General features: G+C 39.8%; 1 protein-coding gene across 1 annotated transcript; it reads right to left on the bottom strand.

The window, feature by feature from the left end:
- Positions 1–522: 522 nt before the first annotated feature.
- LOC144084685 (semaphorin-4G-like) lies at positions 523–21,189 on the bottom strand. Its single transcript, XM_077613327.1, has 15 exons — positions 20,866–21,189; positions 14,793–14,979; positions 11,906–12,057; positions 11,765–11,827; positions 11,589–11,687; positions 10,525–10,615; positions 10,330–10,437; positions 8,361–8,518; positions 7,552–7,727; positions 7,168–7,312; positions 5,794–6,016; positions 5,597–5,712; positions 5,352–5,506; positions 3,737–3,795; positions 523–3,618 (listed from the first exon to the last, which is right to left on the bottom strand). The coding sequence occupies exons 2-15, from the start codon at positions 14,923–14,925 to the stop codon at positions 2,672–2,674; spliced, it is 2,625 nt and encodes an 874-aa protein (XP_077469453.1). The 5' UTR covers positions 14,926–14,979; positions 20,866–21,189; the 3' UTR covers positions 523–2,671.
- Between the last annotated feature and the right edge of the window lie 554 nt (positions 21,190–21,743).

Below are 21,743 nucleotides of genomic sequence, written 5' to 3'. Positions count from 1 at the left end.
TAAATTTGATTTGTTAACAGGTAGCTCTTGCGTTTGGCTGGCCACCCATTCATGGTGCCTGAAGTCAGCTGTGATAGACTCCGGCACCCCCTACGACTCTAGTGAGGATAAAGCAATTCAGAAAATGAATGAATGAACATGTAGCTCTTTATAAAAACAATAGGCGTAGTACTAAGAGCCCAAATGTCGTAAATACACAGGTTTGCATCACAGTTATCCAACCAAAGGAGGAAATAGTTATTAATGAGTCAACAGTTGTACTTGTGTGCGGTCAAACCGGTTGGGGAGGGGATTGGTTAGTTTGCATTGATATGGCGGCAGCCAGGATTTCACTTCTCGTTAACCCTTATTTCTCCGGAAAGCTTTTTGTGAACCACCAGTCAGCAAAACCCATTTTGATGTCATCACTTCTCTACCAAATGCACATTTCTTGGAGATAACTGGAATTTTATCTTTCTTTTTTTCACCAAGAGGAGCACAAATGCTGTGAAAATGAATGGCTATAAAAATAATAATAAAAAATAAAATAAAACATCAGCAGCTTTATTGTTATTGTAATTGTCAACAAGGAAATGCCTAGTTTTTAAGTTTTAGTGGTAATGATGCTGCCAGCCCACCAATGTTTAAATTGATTGGACATCTATTGCCATACAATCAGTCTGTCAGTCTCATGATAGACAAATAAGGCCATCAATTCACAATATGTTAGTAAAATTCACATTTAAAAAAAAAGCAGTTTGTTTTCTCTGAAACATTGCTTTCTGAAACCCCTTCCAAAACTGAGTAGCCAATCACAAGGCACGTACTACAGATAAAGCAAATTATTCACAACTACGAACGATGTGGAGCTTCCCATGACACCACCTCGCATGCATTAAAGAAATACAAACATGCGCTAAAATGTTAGTATTAAAGTCACTATTCATGAAAGCACACCCACCAGAAAAGTTTAAAAATGTGTTGATCATACTAATATTAGTTATTGGCATGATCACTAAGGTTGCCACGATTTTACGACTAATTGACAACTAATCGATGATCAAGTTCATCAACGACTATTTGTCCAAATGCTCATTCATTGAGGCTCTTAACTCATGGGCTGCTGCTAAAGTAATATTCTGCTATTCTTCAATTTCAATAATAAATAAAAATAAAAATACAAAAAACGAATGTTTTTTAGTTTTATAAATGAAACATAAAAAAGGAAAAATAACGACACATACAATTGCATAAACAAAAGGAAAAAAACTTCAGTATTTAAAATTTTAACTTTATATAAAAATAGTATTAACTGTAAAAAAAAAAGACAAAAGGAAAAACATTGAGCATACATTTTTAAGACTTTCATGAATGAATTATGATTTTTCTTACATTAGTGATTGACCGATATGGATTTTTCAGAACCGATTAATAGTAGTTAAAGGATTTATATTCATTTTCAGTACAAGTGTAAAAAAAATTAATAATGCATGCCCTCATAGAACTTAATGAAATTATATATATATATATATATATATATGTATATATGTACGTGTATATATATGTATATATATATATATATATATATATATATATATTTCATTATTCTACCGCTATATTTATTTAAAAATATTTTGAGCATTCTTACAACTTATGTTAATGTATGTTATTGAATGTACAATTCAACTTTATTTGGATAGCGGCAAGGCAACCTAGGATTAAGGGGTTAAATTTTCATTGGTGCTGGTCCGTCTCTTGTGTGTTTATTACCAATAAAGATTGCTGCGAATTAAAGAATAGCAGTGGCAATAACATCAAAGCCCTCAAATTAACAAGCGGCTAGTTGTTTATGTTAGAATAGTGTAGCTGCATTTGAGCACAAATAACCCAGTTTTGAATTGATTTCTTCATATCGGCTGGTCCGAGTAAAAAAGGGCCGATACCGATTTACGTCAAATTGCCAAATATTGGCTGGCCGTATATACGCACACATATATAGTATATATACACATATACATACATATATATCCACACATATATATGTAATATTTTTAAATAAATTATCCATTTAAAAAATTAAATAGAAATAAATTAAAAAACAATTAAAAACGAATGAAAAGAGCCATGAGTAATAAAAAAAATAATTTCTAAGAAAATTTAATTAATTAAAAAAAAAGAATTTATACAAATACATTGTAAAATAGGTGTGGCCCATGTGTAATTTCCTCTGGGAATTTTGGATTTTATTTTTTTGCTTTATAAATATCTCGTGACTTTACAAAGGTTAACTCTTTGGCCGACAACAGGTGTTTTCAATTTCAATGTTTGAAAGCATATATCTTTATAGCGAATCAAAATGAGATATGCTTTATCAGTAGAACAATGACAGTAATATAGCAATAGCTGAACACCTGATTTATATATCCGATTCTTTGATACAAAAAAACAAAAACAAAAACAAAAGCGTTTGTGGCAGCTGTAGTGATCACAGTGGGTTTATCTTTCATGAACGGGAAGGTACCGACACATTTGACCGGATGGTGGAATCCCAGCTTTTTCTCACTGGATTTCAATGGTACATTTTCAACTTGGCAACTCCTCAAGCCTGTAAAGTGATCCTCGGTCACAAATGAAGTGAGGTAGAAAGATTGTTTTCCCCTCCATCTCACATTTTTGCTCTTCTAAGCTTGGCCTAAACGGAGCTTTCGTCCGGCCGGGGCATCAGCTGAGTGCGTTTGCGCTTTTCCAACATCTTGGTAAGCTCATCGGAGAAGGATGGACCATCCTGTCCCGGTGCCATGCTGTCGGCATCGTTCTGGGCGAGCAACACGTAGCTGTTGCCGTTCATGCGCCGCAGGACGCTGGGCAAGGTGGCCGAAAGCCCGCCGTGGAAGTCACGGTCCGGCGCAGTGGGCAGGGGCGGCGCTGGCGGAGGTGCGGCCGACTCCGCGTTAGGCGAAGTGCGAGCCTCACCCGGGACGATCTGGAGGAAGCCCCCAGAGTGGACACCATTGCAGACGCCGTTCCCGTTGCCGGAAATGGTTTTCAGCTCCAAGTGGGCTGAATGCCGTTGCTTTTTTTGGCGGTTTCGCTTCTTGGGCGGGTGGGCGGCGGCAGCCGCGCTGCGTAGCGAGTACTTTCCTTGGTTTCCCACACGCAGGCAAAAACCGAGGTAGAACAGAACCACAGTGAGAACCACGCACAGGCTTCCTAAAATGGTAATGAGGGATAGATACAAAGCCTCCATGTTTTTGGTGGAGAGAAACTCTGACTGGGGCCTCCGAGGGGCGACCGCTGGGGCCCCCTCGGAGGGAACGGGTTGGGGCATGGCAATGGAGCGGTGCCTAGGTTCTTCCGTGGGCGGCGGAATCGGCTCAGGAGCCACGGTGACATTGTAAGACACCAAGCCTACCCGAACTTGGTTCTCCACGGCGTAGCAGGCGTAATGCCCACTCTGGTCTAAGCGCGCGCTGATTAGCAGAAGCCCGTCGGTGCCAATCCGGAAACCGGAGCTCAGGCCGTAACCGTGTAACTCCTGGTCATCGAGGGTCCACGTGGGCGCAGCCAGATTGGAGCTCAGCTCGCACTGCAGCAGGACGTCATCACCCACTCGGACCGAGCGACTGCGCGTAGGCACAACTGAGAGGATGAGGGGAAAAAATGCAATTTCAGATGACATTTCAAGGGTTTCCAAAACAATCACCTCTAAAATTTTGATTAATCACTCAAGAGCCAACTTTTGTAGGATTGCACCCACCGTCTTCTGTGTTGTCACACCCTCTGTTGCCTTGTTGGATGTCTTGGATTAACGACATTCTGCAAGTGAGAAAATATATGAGCGCACTAATATGGATAAAACTTGTTTAATAATGATGTGGCGCCGCTGATGAAGATAAAAGTCCAATCCATTTGGAACTAGTCTTCCCTCGATTATCGCAACTTCACTTATCGCAATTTCACTTTTTCGCGATTTTTTTCTGCCATTAATTATTAAAAAATATATATTTTTATTTTTTTCAAGTTCAAAATGTGAAAATCCACGCTGAAACTTATAAGCGGAAGACTCTTGCTATTAGGACTCAGCACTGAAGAAAAAAAAGTTTTAACACTACTTTGCAATTTTTGGATTATCGTGGCCATGTCTGGTCTACATTAACCGCGATATTTGAGGGATTACTGCATAACCCTAACCCAGTCCAAGTAGGAAATTGCCAATGAGGTCACATTACTTGCACACTGTTGTTTGCAGTACAAAATTCAATTAGCTCATACAGTGATCCCTACTTGACGGTTGACGTTTTGTAGATTCACCGTGTCGCGGAATTTCAAAAAGCATTCATCAAAAATTCAAAATGAAAAAGTACGCATAGTTTCATTGTCCCAGCAAGTGAAAGATACCTCTAGGGACTTTATACATATTCACTGGCACTCATACAAGGCGATTGGTTGCTGGAGTGGGGTCATCTCGTGAGCCGATTGGCTGCCCGGGTCAATTTTCAGTGCTAATTTTCACCATTTCCCCCAGCGGAATTTTAAATGTAATACATAAGTAATATATACAGTATCGCCAAATCTGTGCATATACTCATACTTCTCAGTCTGCGCGATGCACAAATATTAGACAAGGGATACTCACTAGATTTTGTTTCCTCCTATACATGCACAAATTATGCGAGCAGACAAGACAAAATTATTTTGTGACAGCCTTCACACATTGATTAATTTATTCAATAGAGCCAGGCTGTGTTCACATGATTTTTGGAACTCTGTGGCTTCTGTTGCTTGTGACAACAACAGCAACACATTTATTTTACAAAAATTCTCAATTCTCTTGTGAGGATAAAGCGGTTCAGAAAATGAAACAATAAATGCAAAGATTTCAACAACAACAAAGAAGCGCCCTATCAAATATGTTTTCTCATTCACGTGACTTCAGTTGCCGGAGCCAGAACATTCCTGAACATCCAGTCAACATAAGCTTAAAGAAAAAAAAATAGGACTACAAGAATAGTCAAAATATTAAGTGATTAAAGTGGCAATATAACAAGAATGAAGCTATAGCTTAAAGTCGTTATGTTACTTATTTTTACATTATGGGAACTGGAGGTTGTTCGGGGTACGTGAAGTTCAGCTTTTGGTAAAGGTCGGTGTGTACACAAAGCAGTATTTGGCGTACACGGCCCCTCTCAAAGTACCATGGTGCACGCAGTGACCTCTCCATTTTAGGCCTATATTGTCATGAGGAGTTGGAACACTGTGCACACTTTTTGTTTACTTTCAGCAGGCTGTTGTATCTCCCAACAGAGGGATGATGTCATCATTTTTGGAATGCACACAAAGTCTCAGTCACTCTCTGGTGCGGCCTAACTCACTTATCTGTGTAGTGTGCGACATCCACGCAGCAGTTGCCGCTCCAAGCGCAGTGCGGATCCCTGGACAAAACGCAGTCGTAGCAGGAGGCGTACCTGCCGCAGTCGGAGAGGGGCAGCTGCAGCACGCCTGAAGGCGAGCCCACGTACACGCTCATCTGTAGTACGACGGCCATATAACAAACACTGTGACATATGCACAAGTGTGCGTTCATGTGTGTGTGTGTGTGCGTGTGTGGTAGCTAAACCTGTTGGACAGAAATGAGCACGTTGTCCACAGTCTGCGCTTCTTCAAACAGCTGCAACTCCTCAATAATGTGCAGCTGAGCTTCCACGAGGACCGCCTTGTGCAACCAGCCTTCATCTAATCAATCAAAATATGAATTTCCTGTATATCTATTGACAGTGAAGGTTTGATTGTAAAAACGACAAGCAGCATCCCCACCTGTTCCCATGTATAACACATCATATTGCAGTCCATCCAAGCCTGGCACGGCAATCACAGCCATGTGTGTGTAATCCGTGGTCCTCCTGAACAGCAGGGGGTGACGGTCGAATGCCTGGACTTGTTGGGACATGAGTGGGTGTCTTCGGACAAAGTTGAGCACATCGTTGGGCAGCGAGGTGGACACGTTGATGCCTCGCGATCTCGTGTCGTCTGTAATGCACTAAAGGGAGGGAAAAAATAGACCAAATGAGTTGATTGGCACCAAAAACTAAGCCTTCTTGGTGTTTTTTTTTGGTTAACATCACAGTCTGCGGTTGGCTGTGCGTCGGCCAACATGAGTCGGACTTCAATGTGAATGTCTATTTGAGATTCGGGCAGAGGCCAACATAAAAACTATCTTAAGGCGATACCTTAAGATGTTTACCACTGGGTAGATGGAGAAAGGCATATGAGCAAGTGTGCCGCACGCTGGATTTCTGAGATCATCAATTTCTGTACTTAACTCCACTCAGACCATTCTGTCCCATGATTGAACGATGTTTGCTCATATGTAGGTATGTTTCAAATAACAGAATCCAGCAAAAATTGCAATGTGAAAAAAAAAACATATTGCATTTTGGTCTGGACCCAAGGTTTGTACGGTTCAAAGTTTGTAGCCAAACTTGAGATGAGCAACTCAAAGTGAAAGCATTAAAATATAAAATGATGTGTTGATGACATGCCATGATTTTTTTTATTAATTTACATCATCGGCTGTTATTGATAGTGCTAGACGTCTAATCCAATTTGACTAGGAGAGTGTGGCAGGCAGCAATCAATACTCTGACTCTTAGTCAAATTTTGACTAGCAACTCAAAATCAAGTTGTTAAAATAGTACTGGATAATATCATATCATTATTACTAGACTGTAACAATTACATTGTAATTGATAACGATTTTGACATCCCAGCTCACATATTTTATTTACAAATATTACAAACCCCTTTTCGCAAAAAGGTTTGTACCTCAAATTTTGGCTTGCAACTATATAAATGAAAAATATTTTTTAATATAGCCGTAAATCATTAAAATATATTATGCGGCCTCACAGACATTCGAACATAAAATCATATCATATTCATTCATTTTCTGTGAACGGTGAGGCCGACGCGCTAACCACTCGTTAAAAGGGCCGCTATCCTGAGTAATAACAGTACTTATTAAAAAGAAATATAAAACCTAATTATATTATAGCTCCTAGCTTCAGTATTAGTACAAGTATTAAAACTGAAAATGGATAAATAATGATGATATCAGCTCGAATTGCCTTTCTCGAGAACTTCATTTACAAGTCAGTGCACTACTGTATACATTCATGCGTGTGTTTTTACCGTTCCAGGTCTTGGTTCAGGAATTTTTCCAGTGTACTCCTTCCAGTTAGAGCCTGAGCCTTGCGTCTCCATGTAAGGTCCTTGAAAGGCGTCTTGGATGTCAGACAACGAGAAGCGACACACTGCAGACGCCTTAATGCTCTTCCTGAAAAATTTCCAAACATTTTGAAACACACAGTGAATGAAAACAAAGGGGGCAGCCGTTACCGAGGTGACCGCAGAAGTAGATGAGCGACACATTAAAAAAAGGAAAATATGAAGGTTAAAGGAAAAAAAAAAGTGCTTTAGTCATTGTCTTCCATTGGGGGGCATAAATGTCTAGTCAGTAAAATTATTCCATCAATGGCATTAAATGAAATCTACTAGCTGCATTTTTCAACTCACCAACCCAGGCCAAAGATGCCATAGAAGAGCGTGTCCCGCGTGGCGTTGCCTGGCGCGACGAAGATGCTACGAAGCTCGTTGAAGTAAAAGTCGTACTCAGGCAGAGAGCAAGCCAGTCGCACCTTGAGGAATGATGTCCAGCGCTTCTGAAGTGTCAGGAGGCCTCCTTGGTCACCCTAATGGGAGAAGAGGGACAAAAAAATCTTATCTCATCTCATTTTCTGAACCGCTTTATCCTCATTAGGGTCGCGGGGGGTGCTGGAGCCTATCCCAGCTGACTCTGGGCCAGAGGCGGGGGACACCCGGAATCGGATTTAGAGTGTCCAATCAGCCTACCATGCATGTTTTTGGAATGTGGGAGGAAACCGGTATACCCAGAGGAAACCCACACCGGCCCGGGGAGAACATGCAAACTCCACACAGGTGGATGTGACCGGGATTTGAACCCAGGACCCCAGAGCTGTGAGGCCGACGCGCTAACCACTCGCTCCACCGGGCCGCCGACAAAAAAAACAAAAAAACAATTTAACTAAATTAAGGAATAGTTTTTAATAATATTTACAAAACTAACGAAAACTAGGCTGGCCCGGTGGTGAGTATTGCTCCAAAATAAATCACTTAAAACACTCCGCTTTATGTCTGGAGTCACGAAGATCATTGGTTTAATCATTGTAACTAAGGGGAGACGGGGCTTTTTGCCAAAGGTCAATTGTCAAAGGTCAATTGTCAAAATGCCTTTTGTGGCCCCTTCTGTTCTAGTTTTAAGGACCGCCAAGTTGGCGTCGACAACTGAGGCCGGCCGGGCTCACCTTACAGATACGGGCCACCCGAGCCACCCTGCTGTGGGTACCAGAGGCGGCGCTCCGCTGCTGGCCTCCACCCTCGTTAAAGAAGAAGTAGATCTTGTCGTCATCGCCCACTGTGCTGTGGGTTTCCCTCACCAATGTCGAACCCACAAAGTTGGCCTCTGGAACAGCAGTACAACAAACAAACGGTGATTTAAATAATTAAAATAATTATTCTCTATCTTTCAATTATTTTATTGACAATTAATGTCATTTGTGATTCAATTATTTGCTCAGTTGTAATAAAACAGCAATTCTGTCTTTTTTACATGTGCTTTACTACTAGTACTAGTATTCACTAGTCATATGAATGTTCAAATTAAAAGATGGTTATTGATCAATTTAAGGAAGAAATGTAGTTCCTTAAATTTGGATTCATAATTTAAAATTTGAGTCCTTTACTCATCAAAAATCAAATGAAAACTATTTAGAGATTAAACTTCAATTAAAATGTAAAACGCTTTATTATAGTGATAAAATAATATTTTTAAATAAAAAAATACAATTATGACAACCTAACCAGTGAAATTTGAAAACGTACTGGTAAATTTAGTTAAATTATAAAATGTGTACCATTTCGTTAATGAATTTCATCAACCATATACTACTTAGCAAAATCCATAATAATGTGAATGAAAGTAATCAAAATTGGACTTGGGGAAATATAAAATTCTTGGTTTTATATTTTTTATTTGATTATTTATTAAAACCACAATTGGTAGAGGGAGAGAGTTGTGAAAGCTGCTGGACTTTAAAGGAGGAACACGTTGGTTGGGTTTATGGCGTGTCACGTGACGGCGAATGTGGACAGATGGCAAGCAGTAAGTAGCCATGTTTTGAGTTGGTGCAAGTTTTTAGTTTTCACCAATGTAGAAATAATTGAAGTGAAAGATCATCGGAAGAGGATTCACAAGGGGTCGACTGCTTTGTACTTGGCCGTGGTTTGGAGGGAATTAAGGCGACTTTCACGAAAGACGAACCTCATTAAATGCTGCAAAGACTGTCTCGGAAAAGTATCCAAAAACGACAATGCACACTTCTGAGAAAACTCCTTGTCAAAATCTATTTTATGATAGCTTAGTTTTGCAACGTTAGCGGTTGCTATGAACTGCTGTTTGATGGCATTATCACCTTCAAAATATCTAAAAGAACTTTCAAATGCAAGAGATCGTCTACTCCATTTGCCATCTTGTTTTGCATTATGCATTTTAGCTTCTATGGGTCTTGTTGTCTTTAGTCATCTGGATTTCACAAGCAGTTCATCCATGAACTCTGTGTAACCAAATTACAATTATTTAAGGAGAATAATAAATGTAGGTCTATTTAATTTTTCCTTAGTGCTTTCTGTGAACAAAAGTTAATGCTTTAACATTGTCAGCTCTAATTATAATTCACAGTTATTCAGAAAAAACAGGGAAGGCAACAAATTGATCATGTTTAAGACACTTAAAGCTTTGATTCCCCTAAAACACGTGTCAAAGTGGCGGCCCGGGGGCCCAATCTGGCCCGCTGCATCATTTTGTGTGGCCCGGGAAAGTAAATCATGAGTGCCGACTTTCTGTTTTAGGATCAAATTAAAATGAAGAGTATAGATGTATATTACATTTCCTGATTTCCCCCCTTTTAAATCAATAATTGTAATTTTTTAATCAATTTTTTCTGTGTTTTTAGTTCAAAAATCATTTTGTAAAATCTAAAAATATATTAAAAAAGCTAAAATAAACTGTTTTCGATCTATAAAAAACTGAATATTCGGGGCTTTTAATCCAGTTCTTTTAATCCATTTATAAAAAAATATATAAATATATCAAAAATGGTCCGGCCCACGTGAAATCAAGTTGACGTTAAAGCGACCCGCGAACCAACCTGAGTCTGACACCCCTGCCCTAAAGCTTTTATTCCCCAAAAGTTTTTAAAAACTTGGTAGACCCACCGTTTAACCACCGAGTTGGGGCGGACTCAGTCATGAGGATCGGAGTGTTGCGGCGGATATCCGGGAATCTTCGAAACTCGTACTGGGAAGCAGTAAAAAGCTCCTGGTCTGACAGATAAAATCAAGTGTTGAGGGATAGCAGGACATATTTTAATTTTGCATAGTGAGCACCAGGTGCGTGTCGAGGGTCCCTACCAACGATGAGGCCAGTGTATCCCGTCGTGGGGCCATAGGGGCATTTGTCTCGACCTTCTTCGGGTCGGGACATCCAGAATTTCTCAGCCTCCTGTAACAGAAAAGGACGGACTATGAAAGCCTTGCACTCCCAAACTCAGCGTTGTCAAAGATTTGTGTTGCCGTAGCAACCAGACACCTATGGTGTGGCCTTGTTTGTCTGAAGGCTGGAGTGTGGCTTAGATAAGATTCTGTGCAAGCTCGGGGAAACTCAAGGTCGGAGCGGCATTCAATTCAAATGAATATAATCTGGGAAATGGTGACATAGAAAACAACTGAGACTTTCCCTCATTTTGGTCAGCCATTCTGGGTTTTCAACAAGGACATAGGCTGGTGAATATTAGTTTACAGAAGTCCAAGGTCAAGCCATTTACCTAGTTAAAGTATTAAATAGATATATCTGTTGACTGAAATTGAAAACTGAAAAGAAACCCACATTCCCACCTCATCTTCACAATGGTAGATGCATGTATATTTAAATTGGAAATTAAAATAAACAAACTTGAGGCCTAACCAATGTACGTATAAATCTGACTTTTTTTTTACATTGTAGTCTAAATCAGGAGGCGCTGTTAAACCAGCCTTAAGAAGGAATTGATATAAATATTTGAGTTAATGTTGTAACTAAATCAGTAAAGAATATTTGGTTGCATTTTTTTGCAGGGAAATTAGGTGCAATAAACTAATAAAAGCTAATTAATACTGAAAACAAGTTCCAGTTTTCGTTAGTACAACCCTCAGTCACTGTCAAATAATTTAATGCGGCTCCCTGTTGAAAATATTCATCCAGGTATGACCTATCGATACGAATGTGACGCATGTTTTTATATTGTTGGTGACAAATATGAAGCCAGCCTTGAATAATTTACACGGCATGATTAATAATAATGTTTTATGAAAAATGTTTAAAATTGTTTATACATATATTCGGAAACCTCAATGAGTGAGTGTTGCAAACGCTGGTTTTAAACTTTATTTGAGTTATTTCCTCAGTAGTTTAAGTCATAAGAATGGATGAAACATACTATATAAGCACACAGAGGACTGAAGGCGTAGGTCCCGCACATGTAGAGGTGTGTGGCGTTGAACCTTTGCAGCAAGCGAATGTGATTGAAACACTCAGTCTGGCGTGAGAGTAGAAATAAAAGAACATTAAGTGAGGTAATAAATACAATATGATGAGAAAAGGAGCAACAGCCACCTTGTTGTCTTTTCCCTTAAGAAGACATTGCCGCTTTTGCTCGGGGGAGGCCTCCCACACGATCTGATGTAATATAACGTACAGGAAGATTAAAAACAGGAGCTTACATTGGAAACATATAACACAATGAGCCAAACTCACGTTGAGGGCAGGGACGGCCTCGATGTCTGTGGCGTCCAAGGCGAACGCGGCCTCGCGGGCACCGACAAAGAGACGGCGACCGTCAGCCTCCAGAAGCAAAGTGCTGTAATTGACTGCGACTGGTGAGGCGAAACGCTTGAGGCCTTGAACATCTGAAGTAATGAGACAATAGTTCACTACCCAAAAAAGGAGAACAATTTTTTTTTTTTTATTTTATTACTGGTTCCCATTGACGACACCATTACTATCAGCAGCAGAGAGCCAAATTTTCTGGCAACAATGGCTTTCATATAGTTTTTTAATTCTAACCAGATTTTAAATAAAAGAAGCCTCATTGATAAATTAACTCATTCATCCATGTCATTGAATGCGTTTGGCTACTGTGTGTGTATACGTATTAATCCTTCAACTCACTGAGCATACAACGACGGAATAGAAAAGCAAACCCTTTTGAAAGTCGGCATTATATTCCTCTCTATTCAATTTTCACCGCCATGAAAGCGTCAGCCTGGCTAAGAAATCAGCGCCACCGCATTCTAAATGGAAAGGGAAATTAAATTTTCAGTTGACAATATCTGCAGCCTATACGTGACAGCAAAATATATGCTATAGTTTGATGCTCACACGTTTGTATTCAGTGCATGAAAAAGATAACCAAACCACAACCTCCAACATAAAATGTGATTTTATCGCAAGTTTTTACTATTATTTTTGACAAAAAAATATTGGACGATAATTATCGTTATCGTTTTATCGCCCAGGTCTATATATGTATGGTTCCTCCTTCACGGAAATTCACTTAATACGGATGTTTATGGATCGGATTAACCACGAAAATCGAGGGAATGCTGTATTGCCGCAATATCGTCGGGGTCCGATATTATTCAACCAGGTATCAAAATTGAAGCAAGTGGAGTAATAGTTTTAATTTTACAATAAGTGCATGTACAAAGTCTATTAAGGCTTTTGAGAAAAGGAATTTGCTGTGAGCACTGTGTCAATGAACCATGAAATAACATTCATCAATTCATGAACATTTAAACTATTTAAACAAACATCTCTTCATAGTCCCACTCTGCCTTTGTCAGCATATGACAAGCCTATAATTATATTGAAGAATTCTCACTGGCTTGAAAAAGTAGCCCCACTGAAAATAGCCTTTGACTTTATTTTACTACCCATACACTTAATATTGTTGGCTAATTTAACACCTTCATGAACCAAGTTCTAAAAGTTTTATTTTACATTGAGCTAACAAGTCATGAAATTCAATCTTTATGGATTATTGAAAAGTAGCAAACTTATTCATTTGTGGAGAAGTGAAATTCTTTTTTTTTTTAAACTGAATTGTTGTTATTGACAGGGATTTATGTCTGATTCATTTGACTGAACATGCAGCTGTGCTTCAACTTGACATCTGACTTGGTTAAGCCAAATAAGCACTCGATCTGACTTTCTCGAAATCTAGTTCCTACTCTAACTGGACTCAACTTTCACAACTTTAATTACAGAGTGACCTCTGACTTGCCCAAAAGCGGCTACCTCCCACCTCTCCCTCCACGCTGCCTTTCATTCCTGCCGACTGAGTGTGCACCGAGACCTTCTCCGCGGGAGAAAAGAGAGAATTAGCAGGTCGCTGTGTTGGACTTCCGGAACATTAGATACAAATACCATATTATTCAGACTATATAACTTGCACTTAGTCTCTTTTTGGAAAATTGGAAAGTACACCATATAATGCATCACGTCTTAAGTATGAATTCTGGTTATGCTTAATGAATGTAGAGTTTGCATGGTCTCGCTGTGTCTATGTTGTTTTTTTCTGGGTACTCTGGTTTCCTCCCGCATACCAAAAACATGCATTGTACCCTGGTTGAAAAGTCCAAATTGGCCCTTGTTGCGAGTTTGTCCATGAGTGGTTGTGTGTCTTGTTGTGCCCTGCGATTAGCTGACAATCGATCCAGGGTCTACCCCACCTACTGCCCATAATTTGCTGGGATAAACTCCAGCACCCCGAGTAACCTAAAATAAATAAGAATATTTATTGTCAAGAGGCATAAAAAAGAGATCTCGGCATTTTTGCGGCCAAATGGAATGTCAAAATAGGTGTTTATTAATTGGATTATCTATTCGTCATTTTACCATGAAAGTCCTAGCTAGCTACATCTGTATATTTTGTGCAATTAAATATTTGGATCGATATCATTTGGTGACATTGACGTATGTCATAGTAATCCATTGTGACTTGGAGAGCCAAATGAATTGGAAATCAATTCTCATCAATGGCGATGATTTAAGATAAGTATATCAATGGGGTGACAACAATTATGAAAATTAGTAGATAAAACAATGTATCTGCGCAGATGTAGCCAACATTGAGAACAGTTGTCATGGTGACAGCACCTCCCTTAAAGAAGCGATGCAGTCTCGGCGGGGATTCTGAATAGGACGACTTAGACTCTTTGCTTAAATGTCACATTATGGTTTCATTTGATTCATTTATCCAATCTCTCCCACTCAAACACAATTTGAGGGAACGTCTGCTCCATGTTACAGGTTGGGATTCAGACTTTGATTTTTACTTTCGACTTAATACAATTTCCGTTAAGATACGTTTTGCTGGCACTGATCCGATACTCATATTTTCAGACCAGTAAAAATGGGGAAAAAAACATAACCCAAAAAAGGACAAATCATGCTTTTCATATTAAAGTGAGCCCTGCTGGTAAATATTCTAAGTGCTCTGTTTACATTCCCTCTATGGCCACCAAGGATTAATGAATAAAAACATTATTTAAATTCTTATGTTTTTGATCAATACCTCTGCCTTGCTATTTTGGATAGGGCAAGTTGCTCCTAATGTGAAAGATTGAGAAAAAAGGCTTACTGCTATGTAAAATAGTGACGCGTGGTGTCACGTCAAGGTCCGGCGGTGGTCTGAATGGGTAGGCGGCTGCCACGCACACACCCACGCTCAAAAGCAGCAGGAACCGCAATGATGGCCAGCGGCCCACCTTCATCTCCGCACGAATCCAATGAGATCACACAAACATGTTCACACACAGGCCAGGGACCTAGAAGAGGGTAACAAAAAACAGGGATATGACAATTATTTTTTCTTTTTTCATTGGCTGCCGTTGACCGCAATGGCTGTCCAACAATTCATTTGAACTAGGAGACAGCGAATAGTCGTTTCCCAAATGGATTGGACATCTTTTGACGTCAATGGAAAAAAGGGAGCTAATGACATTCCTATCGCCTCACATCAATACAATATTTTTTGTCATTGTAAAAAAATGTACAAACTTTGAATATTGACACTTAAATATGGGAAAACACTGTCAGTGTGTGCCTTGAGATAGGAGTTTATTTCACCAAGCGTGCATGCTAAAAAAACGCAAGCGGGTATTGAAAACCCTTTTCCCCAATCAAAGAAAAGTATATGCAATCTACTCGTGATCGGACATTTCGTCGCTGGACAATTTATCGCCGGACAATTCGTCGAACAGACATATCGTCGCTGGACATTTCGTCAACGGACAATTCGTCGCCGGACAATTCGTCGCCCCTAACCCTAACCCCTAATCCTAACCCTTAGGGCACGTGTCAAACCGATTCTGCCGAGGGCTGCAGTGGATCCTGGTCTTTGTCTTCTAAAATAAGTAGCACCTGACTTTAATTAACTGATTACACTTGCAAAAGGTATCCTCTTGTTGAGTTCAAATGAAAACCTGCACCCACTGCGGCCCTTTGAGGACCTGGTTGACACCCCTGCCTTAGGGGATAGTGGTTAAGGTTAGTTGTTAGGATTAGGGTTAGGGGATAGTGGTTAAGGTTAGGGTTAAGGATTAACCCTAACCTTAACCCTAAATATAAACCAAACCCTATCCTTTAAAAAATCTGAAGTAAAAACTCTCTCTCATGATTTTAATGTTGAGAGAGAAAGATTACCTGGTTGATCGCTTTCAACAAATTATTTATGCAACAAAGCAATCGTTCGCGAGGAAACAATCGTTCGACAAAAACACTCGACTAAATATCCATTCGACATATCGTCCGGCGACGATATGTCTGTTCGACGAACTGTCTGGCGACAAAGTGTCCGGCGACGAATTGTCCGTTGACGACATGTACGGGCACCAATCTACTAGGTAGGCAACTAGCCAAAAACGGATTAAATAATTGTACTTATTAACATTACTATAACACAGTCATGCAGACTTTAAATAACCCCTAGGTATGAATGTGAACGCAAATGGTTGTTCTTTGTCTCCTTGTGCCTTGTGATTGCTGGCCACCAGTTCAGCGTGAACACCCCCCACCTCCCACATGGTGCCCGTAGTTAGCTGGGATAGGCTCCAGCACCTACTGCAGAAAATGAATGAATTGTGACAAAGCAGCCAAAAACTAATACAATAATTGCACTTCTAAATAAGGATAACACAGTCATGCAGACACAGACTTTCACAACGACAACCCCTATGCAAAGGAAGTTGCGACACTGTTACACATAGTCGTACCTCTAATTATGAAATTATTTGGTTCCAGAACTTTTTCCGTAACTTGAAAATTTTGTAAGCAGGTGTACTTTATATGTAAATTCTTTAATTTGTTCCACGGTCCTAGTACAACTACCAACTAACCCTCTTTAAATGTGAGGAAACACAAAAATGAGACAAAATGACAAGGAAATTATTTTGTAATGTCTTAAAATAAATAAAGCATGTAAAATTGTGCCCTGCGCCGCTGAAATCATTCCCTCCGCGGCCATCATTATGGGAGACGTAATACCCGGGTTTGTCCGTGTCATCATCTACAGACAGACCATGATGTCATCAAAAGACTCTGAGAATCTGAAGAAATCATTGCATCTAAGCGACAAAGCCGAAAAACCATACTCGATGACCACAATCTTCGGGTCGTTTAAACAGCACTGCAACACAAGAGGAATGCTAGAATAAAGGAAATAAATGAATAATAATCTATAAATGAGCTTTACCAACATCCATAAAAGGCTGACCACTGCCACCAAAAAAATATAAAAAGACAAAAACATGCTGATGTCTTCGCTTCTTGTCTTATCCAACAAAATCTGAGAAGTTTATCAGGTATTTCGGCATGGCAACCTTGAGTAGTATCTTGCATAATGGTGCGAGCCAGTCCTGAAGCACGCAGGTCTACATATGTAAATATTCAACGTGTTCAAATAGGAACACAGCAATACAGCAGAGTGGCGCTTGATTAGCCTGTTGGCTTCCATTGCTGGCCACGGATTGGACGTCAGTCAATGTAAATGATGTAGTCACCGTCAACAGTAATGAAAAGGTGCCATCTTTCTTTAAAGGCTCATCTTTGCTTTTATCAGCTCGCGTAGGAGGCGCGCTGAGCAGCCATTCAGGAGTCATTTATCTGCCTCGTGCACTCTCAAAGGGCTGTCAAGGCCTCGGCGTGAATTCAAGCGTCTGGTCCGTCAATCTTCCGGAGTGGTCCTGATGTGGAAGATGGAAGCTTTCAAACAAGCATAAAAAGGAAAGCCCAACTACTGACGATTATGAGCTAAGGGGGCTAAGAACTGGTGTGATGCTTCGACAGTGTCCTGGAATGAACTCCAAAATGGGACACTTTCAAGTCACGACACGCTCTGATCAAGGATAAGCAAATGAAAATGCTGCCATGATTCTCATTAGTCTGCCTCTTGATGCTCATTCATGGGTATTGATGGTTTTAGCAGCATGCATACTAAATGGTCATCTTTTTGTTTTCACAATGCAACACCAAGACAAATTTCAACAGTTAACTTACTCATATAGCTTTCTTTATATTTGAGAGGACAATGGTGCATTGACTTGAGCCCCAATTGAAGATTTATTTTGAATTGTTTCCTGGCGGACGGCCCGGTGAATCAGTGGTTAGCGCATCGGCCTCACAGTTCTAGGGACAAGGGTTCGATCCCAGGTAGGTCCTCACTGTGTGGAGTTTGCAAGTTTGCCACCCATTCAAGGTGTACCCTGCCCAGTGTCCATAGTTAGCTGGGATAGGCTGCAGCACCCCCGTGACCATTCTGAGGATAAGTGGTTTGGAGAATGAATGAATTGTTGTTTTCTTTATTATGGGAAATAAAGAAAAAAAAAGATTTGAATTAACTTTTTTCTACTGTAAGAAGAGACTTTTTTTGTTTGCTATTTTACTGTCACAGAACACAGAAATCTGCATGAGTTAAAATTGCCAAGACAATTATAATGTTTTTTCTAAACAGATTGTCATTTTTTAAACTGAGAATGCTGTAGAAGTTAATTATGTGCAAGAGAATGAAGAATCATTGCGTAAATACTACTAGCACTACCACCAATAATGGATAACTATCAATTATTCACTATTTAAATAATCATTTGAGATATTGTTTGCAATTTACAGTAGTTAATTTTCTTTTATTTTTGTAGTCCTTGATAATAGACTTATTATCGTTGTAATTTTCCATAACTTCTGCTTCTTTGTCTAAAAAGTTCTATTGTTGACTAATTTAACGCCTTCATGAACCAAGTTCTAAAAGCTGTGTTTTACATTGTAGCTAGTTATATGTGAGGTGATTAGTTCGATAACCACAAAACAATTGGTGGTTAGTCACCCATCAAAATAATAATTTGCGGCAACCCTAAAGTGTACCTAGATGAACTGGTTCTGGTGTGACTACTTCGAATCAAGGCCTACAGCTCTCATCTTGTTTGTAAAAGCATGCTCTAATGCTGACTGTGTTTCGCACCCGATTAAACGAAAGGAACAAAAACATGTACCGTAATAACTAGCATATAAGCCGCACCCTCAAAATTGCCTTTAAATCAGGGGTGTCAAACCGATTCCGCCGAGGACCGCAGTGGGTCCTGGTCTTTGTTCCAACCGATCCAGTGGCGACATTTTAACCAATCAGGTGTCTTCTAAAATAAGTAGCACCTGACTTTAATTAACTGATTAGACTTGCAAAAAGTATCCTCTTGTTGAGTTGGAATGAAAACCTGCACCCACTGCAGCCCTTTGAGGACCGGTTTGACACCCCTGCTTTAAATCATTGCTTCACAATTTTCACCTCCATTTTCATGGTTTTAACAGGGAGTGCAAATGTGGTACTTTGAAGTGAACATCTTGAGAAAAATCATTGCAAGTGGTATTTCTGAGATACTTTATGAATCAAAAGCACATTATTAGGGTCAATATCATAAGGAATTAAATCATCCAGTAATGTTTTTTATCTTACAGCAAAACAGAAAATAACCAACAAATAGTAAGTGTTACTTTGCCGACATCTACTGGTGAAAAATAGTATATTTTATTACTATTAAACCACTAGTTATGTGTTACCTTGTTAATAGATGGCGAATTAGAAGAAATAAAACATTTTCTTCCAATCCAATATCCTGTTTTTGGTGTTTTTTCAGTGTGTTGGAACGAATTAATTTGTTTTTAGTTCATTTCAATGGGAAACGTCTGCTTGAGTTACGAAAAGCTCGACATGCGATCTCAGTCCCAGAACGGATTAAGATCGTATGTCGAGGTACCACTGTAGTTTCTTTAAGCTCGTAAAAAATGCATGCATCATTAAGAGAGTAGTAAATACAACAGTCAAAGGCATTGTGCCCTTTTAATAAGCTTTCTGGTTGAACTGCAGTTTGTTGTCTGCATTGACTCAACTTTGCTTCCGTAGCAAAGACAAAAGGCAGCCGCAGCTGGGGCCGCTTTGCTTTTTCTTGAGCTTTGTCATCAGTCGAAAATGGCCAAATTGTGCGCCTTTGTTTAGTGTCAGAGAACAAGGATGCGGCCCATGTCCATTAGAATAATAGACAAATTGTACCACGGGCACAAAGCACAAACATACTCATGTTGATCCACAGAGTTCATTCAACTGTGGCGTCGGTTTGTGACATTATGACACTGACTCACTCCATTCTTAATACCAGTTCACTTCTGAGCGCTCCTTAAAACAATCAGAACACAACGACATTTAATGAAGATGAACAGCTTCATTTCATAGCATTTCTCTTGTTTGTAATATTTCCCCAGAACCACAAATGTAGAGGCAGGCAAAGACAAAAAAAGGTAGCAAGATGAGGCAAATGTTTATCATTTATAATCCCATTTTTGGCTGAAAAACATTAAACTAGTCAATGAGGAACACAAAGTATATGCAGTACACTTAAGTTCCTACGCTACCACTCCTCCCAGTTCAAAAGAATTGGAAGTCTCTCATCTCATTTTCTGAACTGCGTTATCCTCACTAGGGTCGCGGGGGGTGCTGGAGCCTATCCCAGCTGACTTCAGGCTGACAATTGGTGGCCAGCCAATTGCAGGGCACAAGGAGACAAACAACCATTCACGCTCACACTCACCTAGGGGCAATTTAGAGTTTCTAATCACCCTACCATGCATGTCTTTGGAATGTGGGAGGAAACCAGAGTACCCAGAGAAAACCCACACAGGCCCAGGGAGAACATGCAAACTCCACACAGGTGGACCAAACTGGATTTGAACCCAGATCCCGCACTGAGGTTGACACGCTAACCACTGAGCTATACTCTATGAGTAACAAACTTAATTTTAATTTTAATTTCACAACAGAAGGACGGAAAAAGCCACTTCATTGGACATCTATAATCGCCAATGGCACTGAAAGAGTTAACCGGCTTTTCTGGGCCACTTAAGTGTTATTCCCGAGTTAGATTTCAGCCCCTTAGCCTCGACTTTGACACCTGTGTTTTAAAATGATTTTTTTTTGTTGTAACCCTCCCACACGGCAGTGAGATATGATAGTAAGTTAATAAATAGCTTCAGTTTGATTATATCACCAGCTGGTTCTTGATTTGTCAAGTAGAAGGCAACATATGTTGACAAACGCCTTTTGAAGCACGAATTGTATAACAAATGACGTTAAGTGAAGGTATTATAAAGTGGGCGGTGTTGTTTGGTCTTACCTTAAACGCGTTGGGTTCGAAGAAAAAGCAGAAAAGCCACTCATTCCAAGTGGACTTTAGCCCTTTTTAGTAGTCCGGGAGCTCACTACTCAAACACATTAAAGCAAGCCAAACCCGCCCACGACGCTCACACTTGGACCTCCAATAACATCTTACTTCCCTATTTTTTTAAGCGTCCCTTTGCCTGTTGACTTCATTCGGTAATATAGCTGCTTTTTACGGCCGGCGAAGACGTCGCTCGCGGTGCGACTGTCAGTGTGACTGAGTGTGTTGCGGATGGACTAAAGAAGGGGGAGAGAGAAAAAAAAAAAGAAAGGTGCACCAGTGCAACCTGTCTTTTAAAATCTCAGTTAAGGGGGGTGCAGTGACACCAGCAGGACGCGTGGAGAACTGCAGAAATCATTTGATGGCGCAGATCTCCATTTTTATTATTTGTTGTTGTTGTTGTCTACTTATGTTGACTAATTCATTATTTTTTGCTTATTTATTGATTATTTCTTTGTCTGTTTATTTGTTGTTGTTATTTGTGCATTTCATAGTGAAGCTTTAAATCTCATTATACTTGTATGACAATAAAAAGCATTAAATTCAACGATTCACATTAAGATTGTAGAAAGAAACGGGTGCTTTTCCCCCAATATTTTTTAATTAGTTTAAGTTTAAACCTTTAAATCGGAATAATTAACAAAAAACAGGCAATTAAAACCCATGGCACATTGGTTTAACCCCATTTCAGGGGGTCACTGGATAACCCCAGAACTTGAACTGAAGTACTTCAGTATAAAAATGATCTGGCATTTCAAAACAAAAGTACTACTCTGAAATGGCTAATCTGATAGTCATTTACGCCATTTGAAAAAAAAAATCAATATTTTTTT

Source organism: Stigmatopora argus, chromosome 11 (genome assembly GCF_051989625.1).
Source record: "Stigmatopora argus isolate UIUO_Sarg chromosome 11, RoL_Sarg_1.0, whole genome shotgun sequence".
Classification (NCBI taxonomy): domain Eukaryota; kingdom Metazoa; phylum Chordata; class Actinopteri; order Syngnathiformes; family Syngnathidae; genus Stigmatopora; species Stigmatopora argus.
Note: the sequence above shows the minus strand (reverse complement) of the source record. Positions and strands in the feature narration are given on the sequence as shown.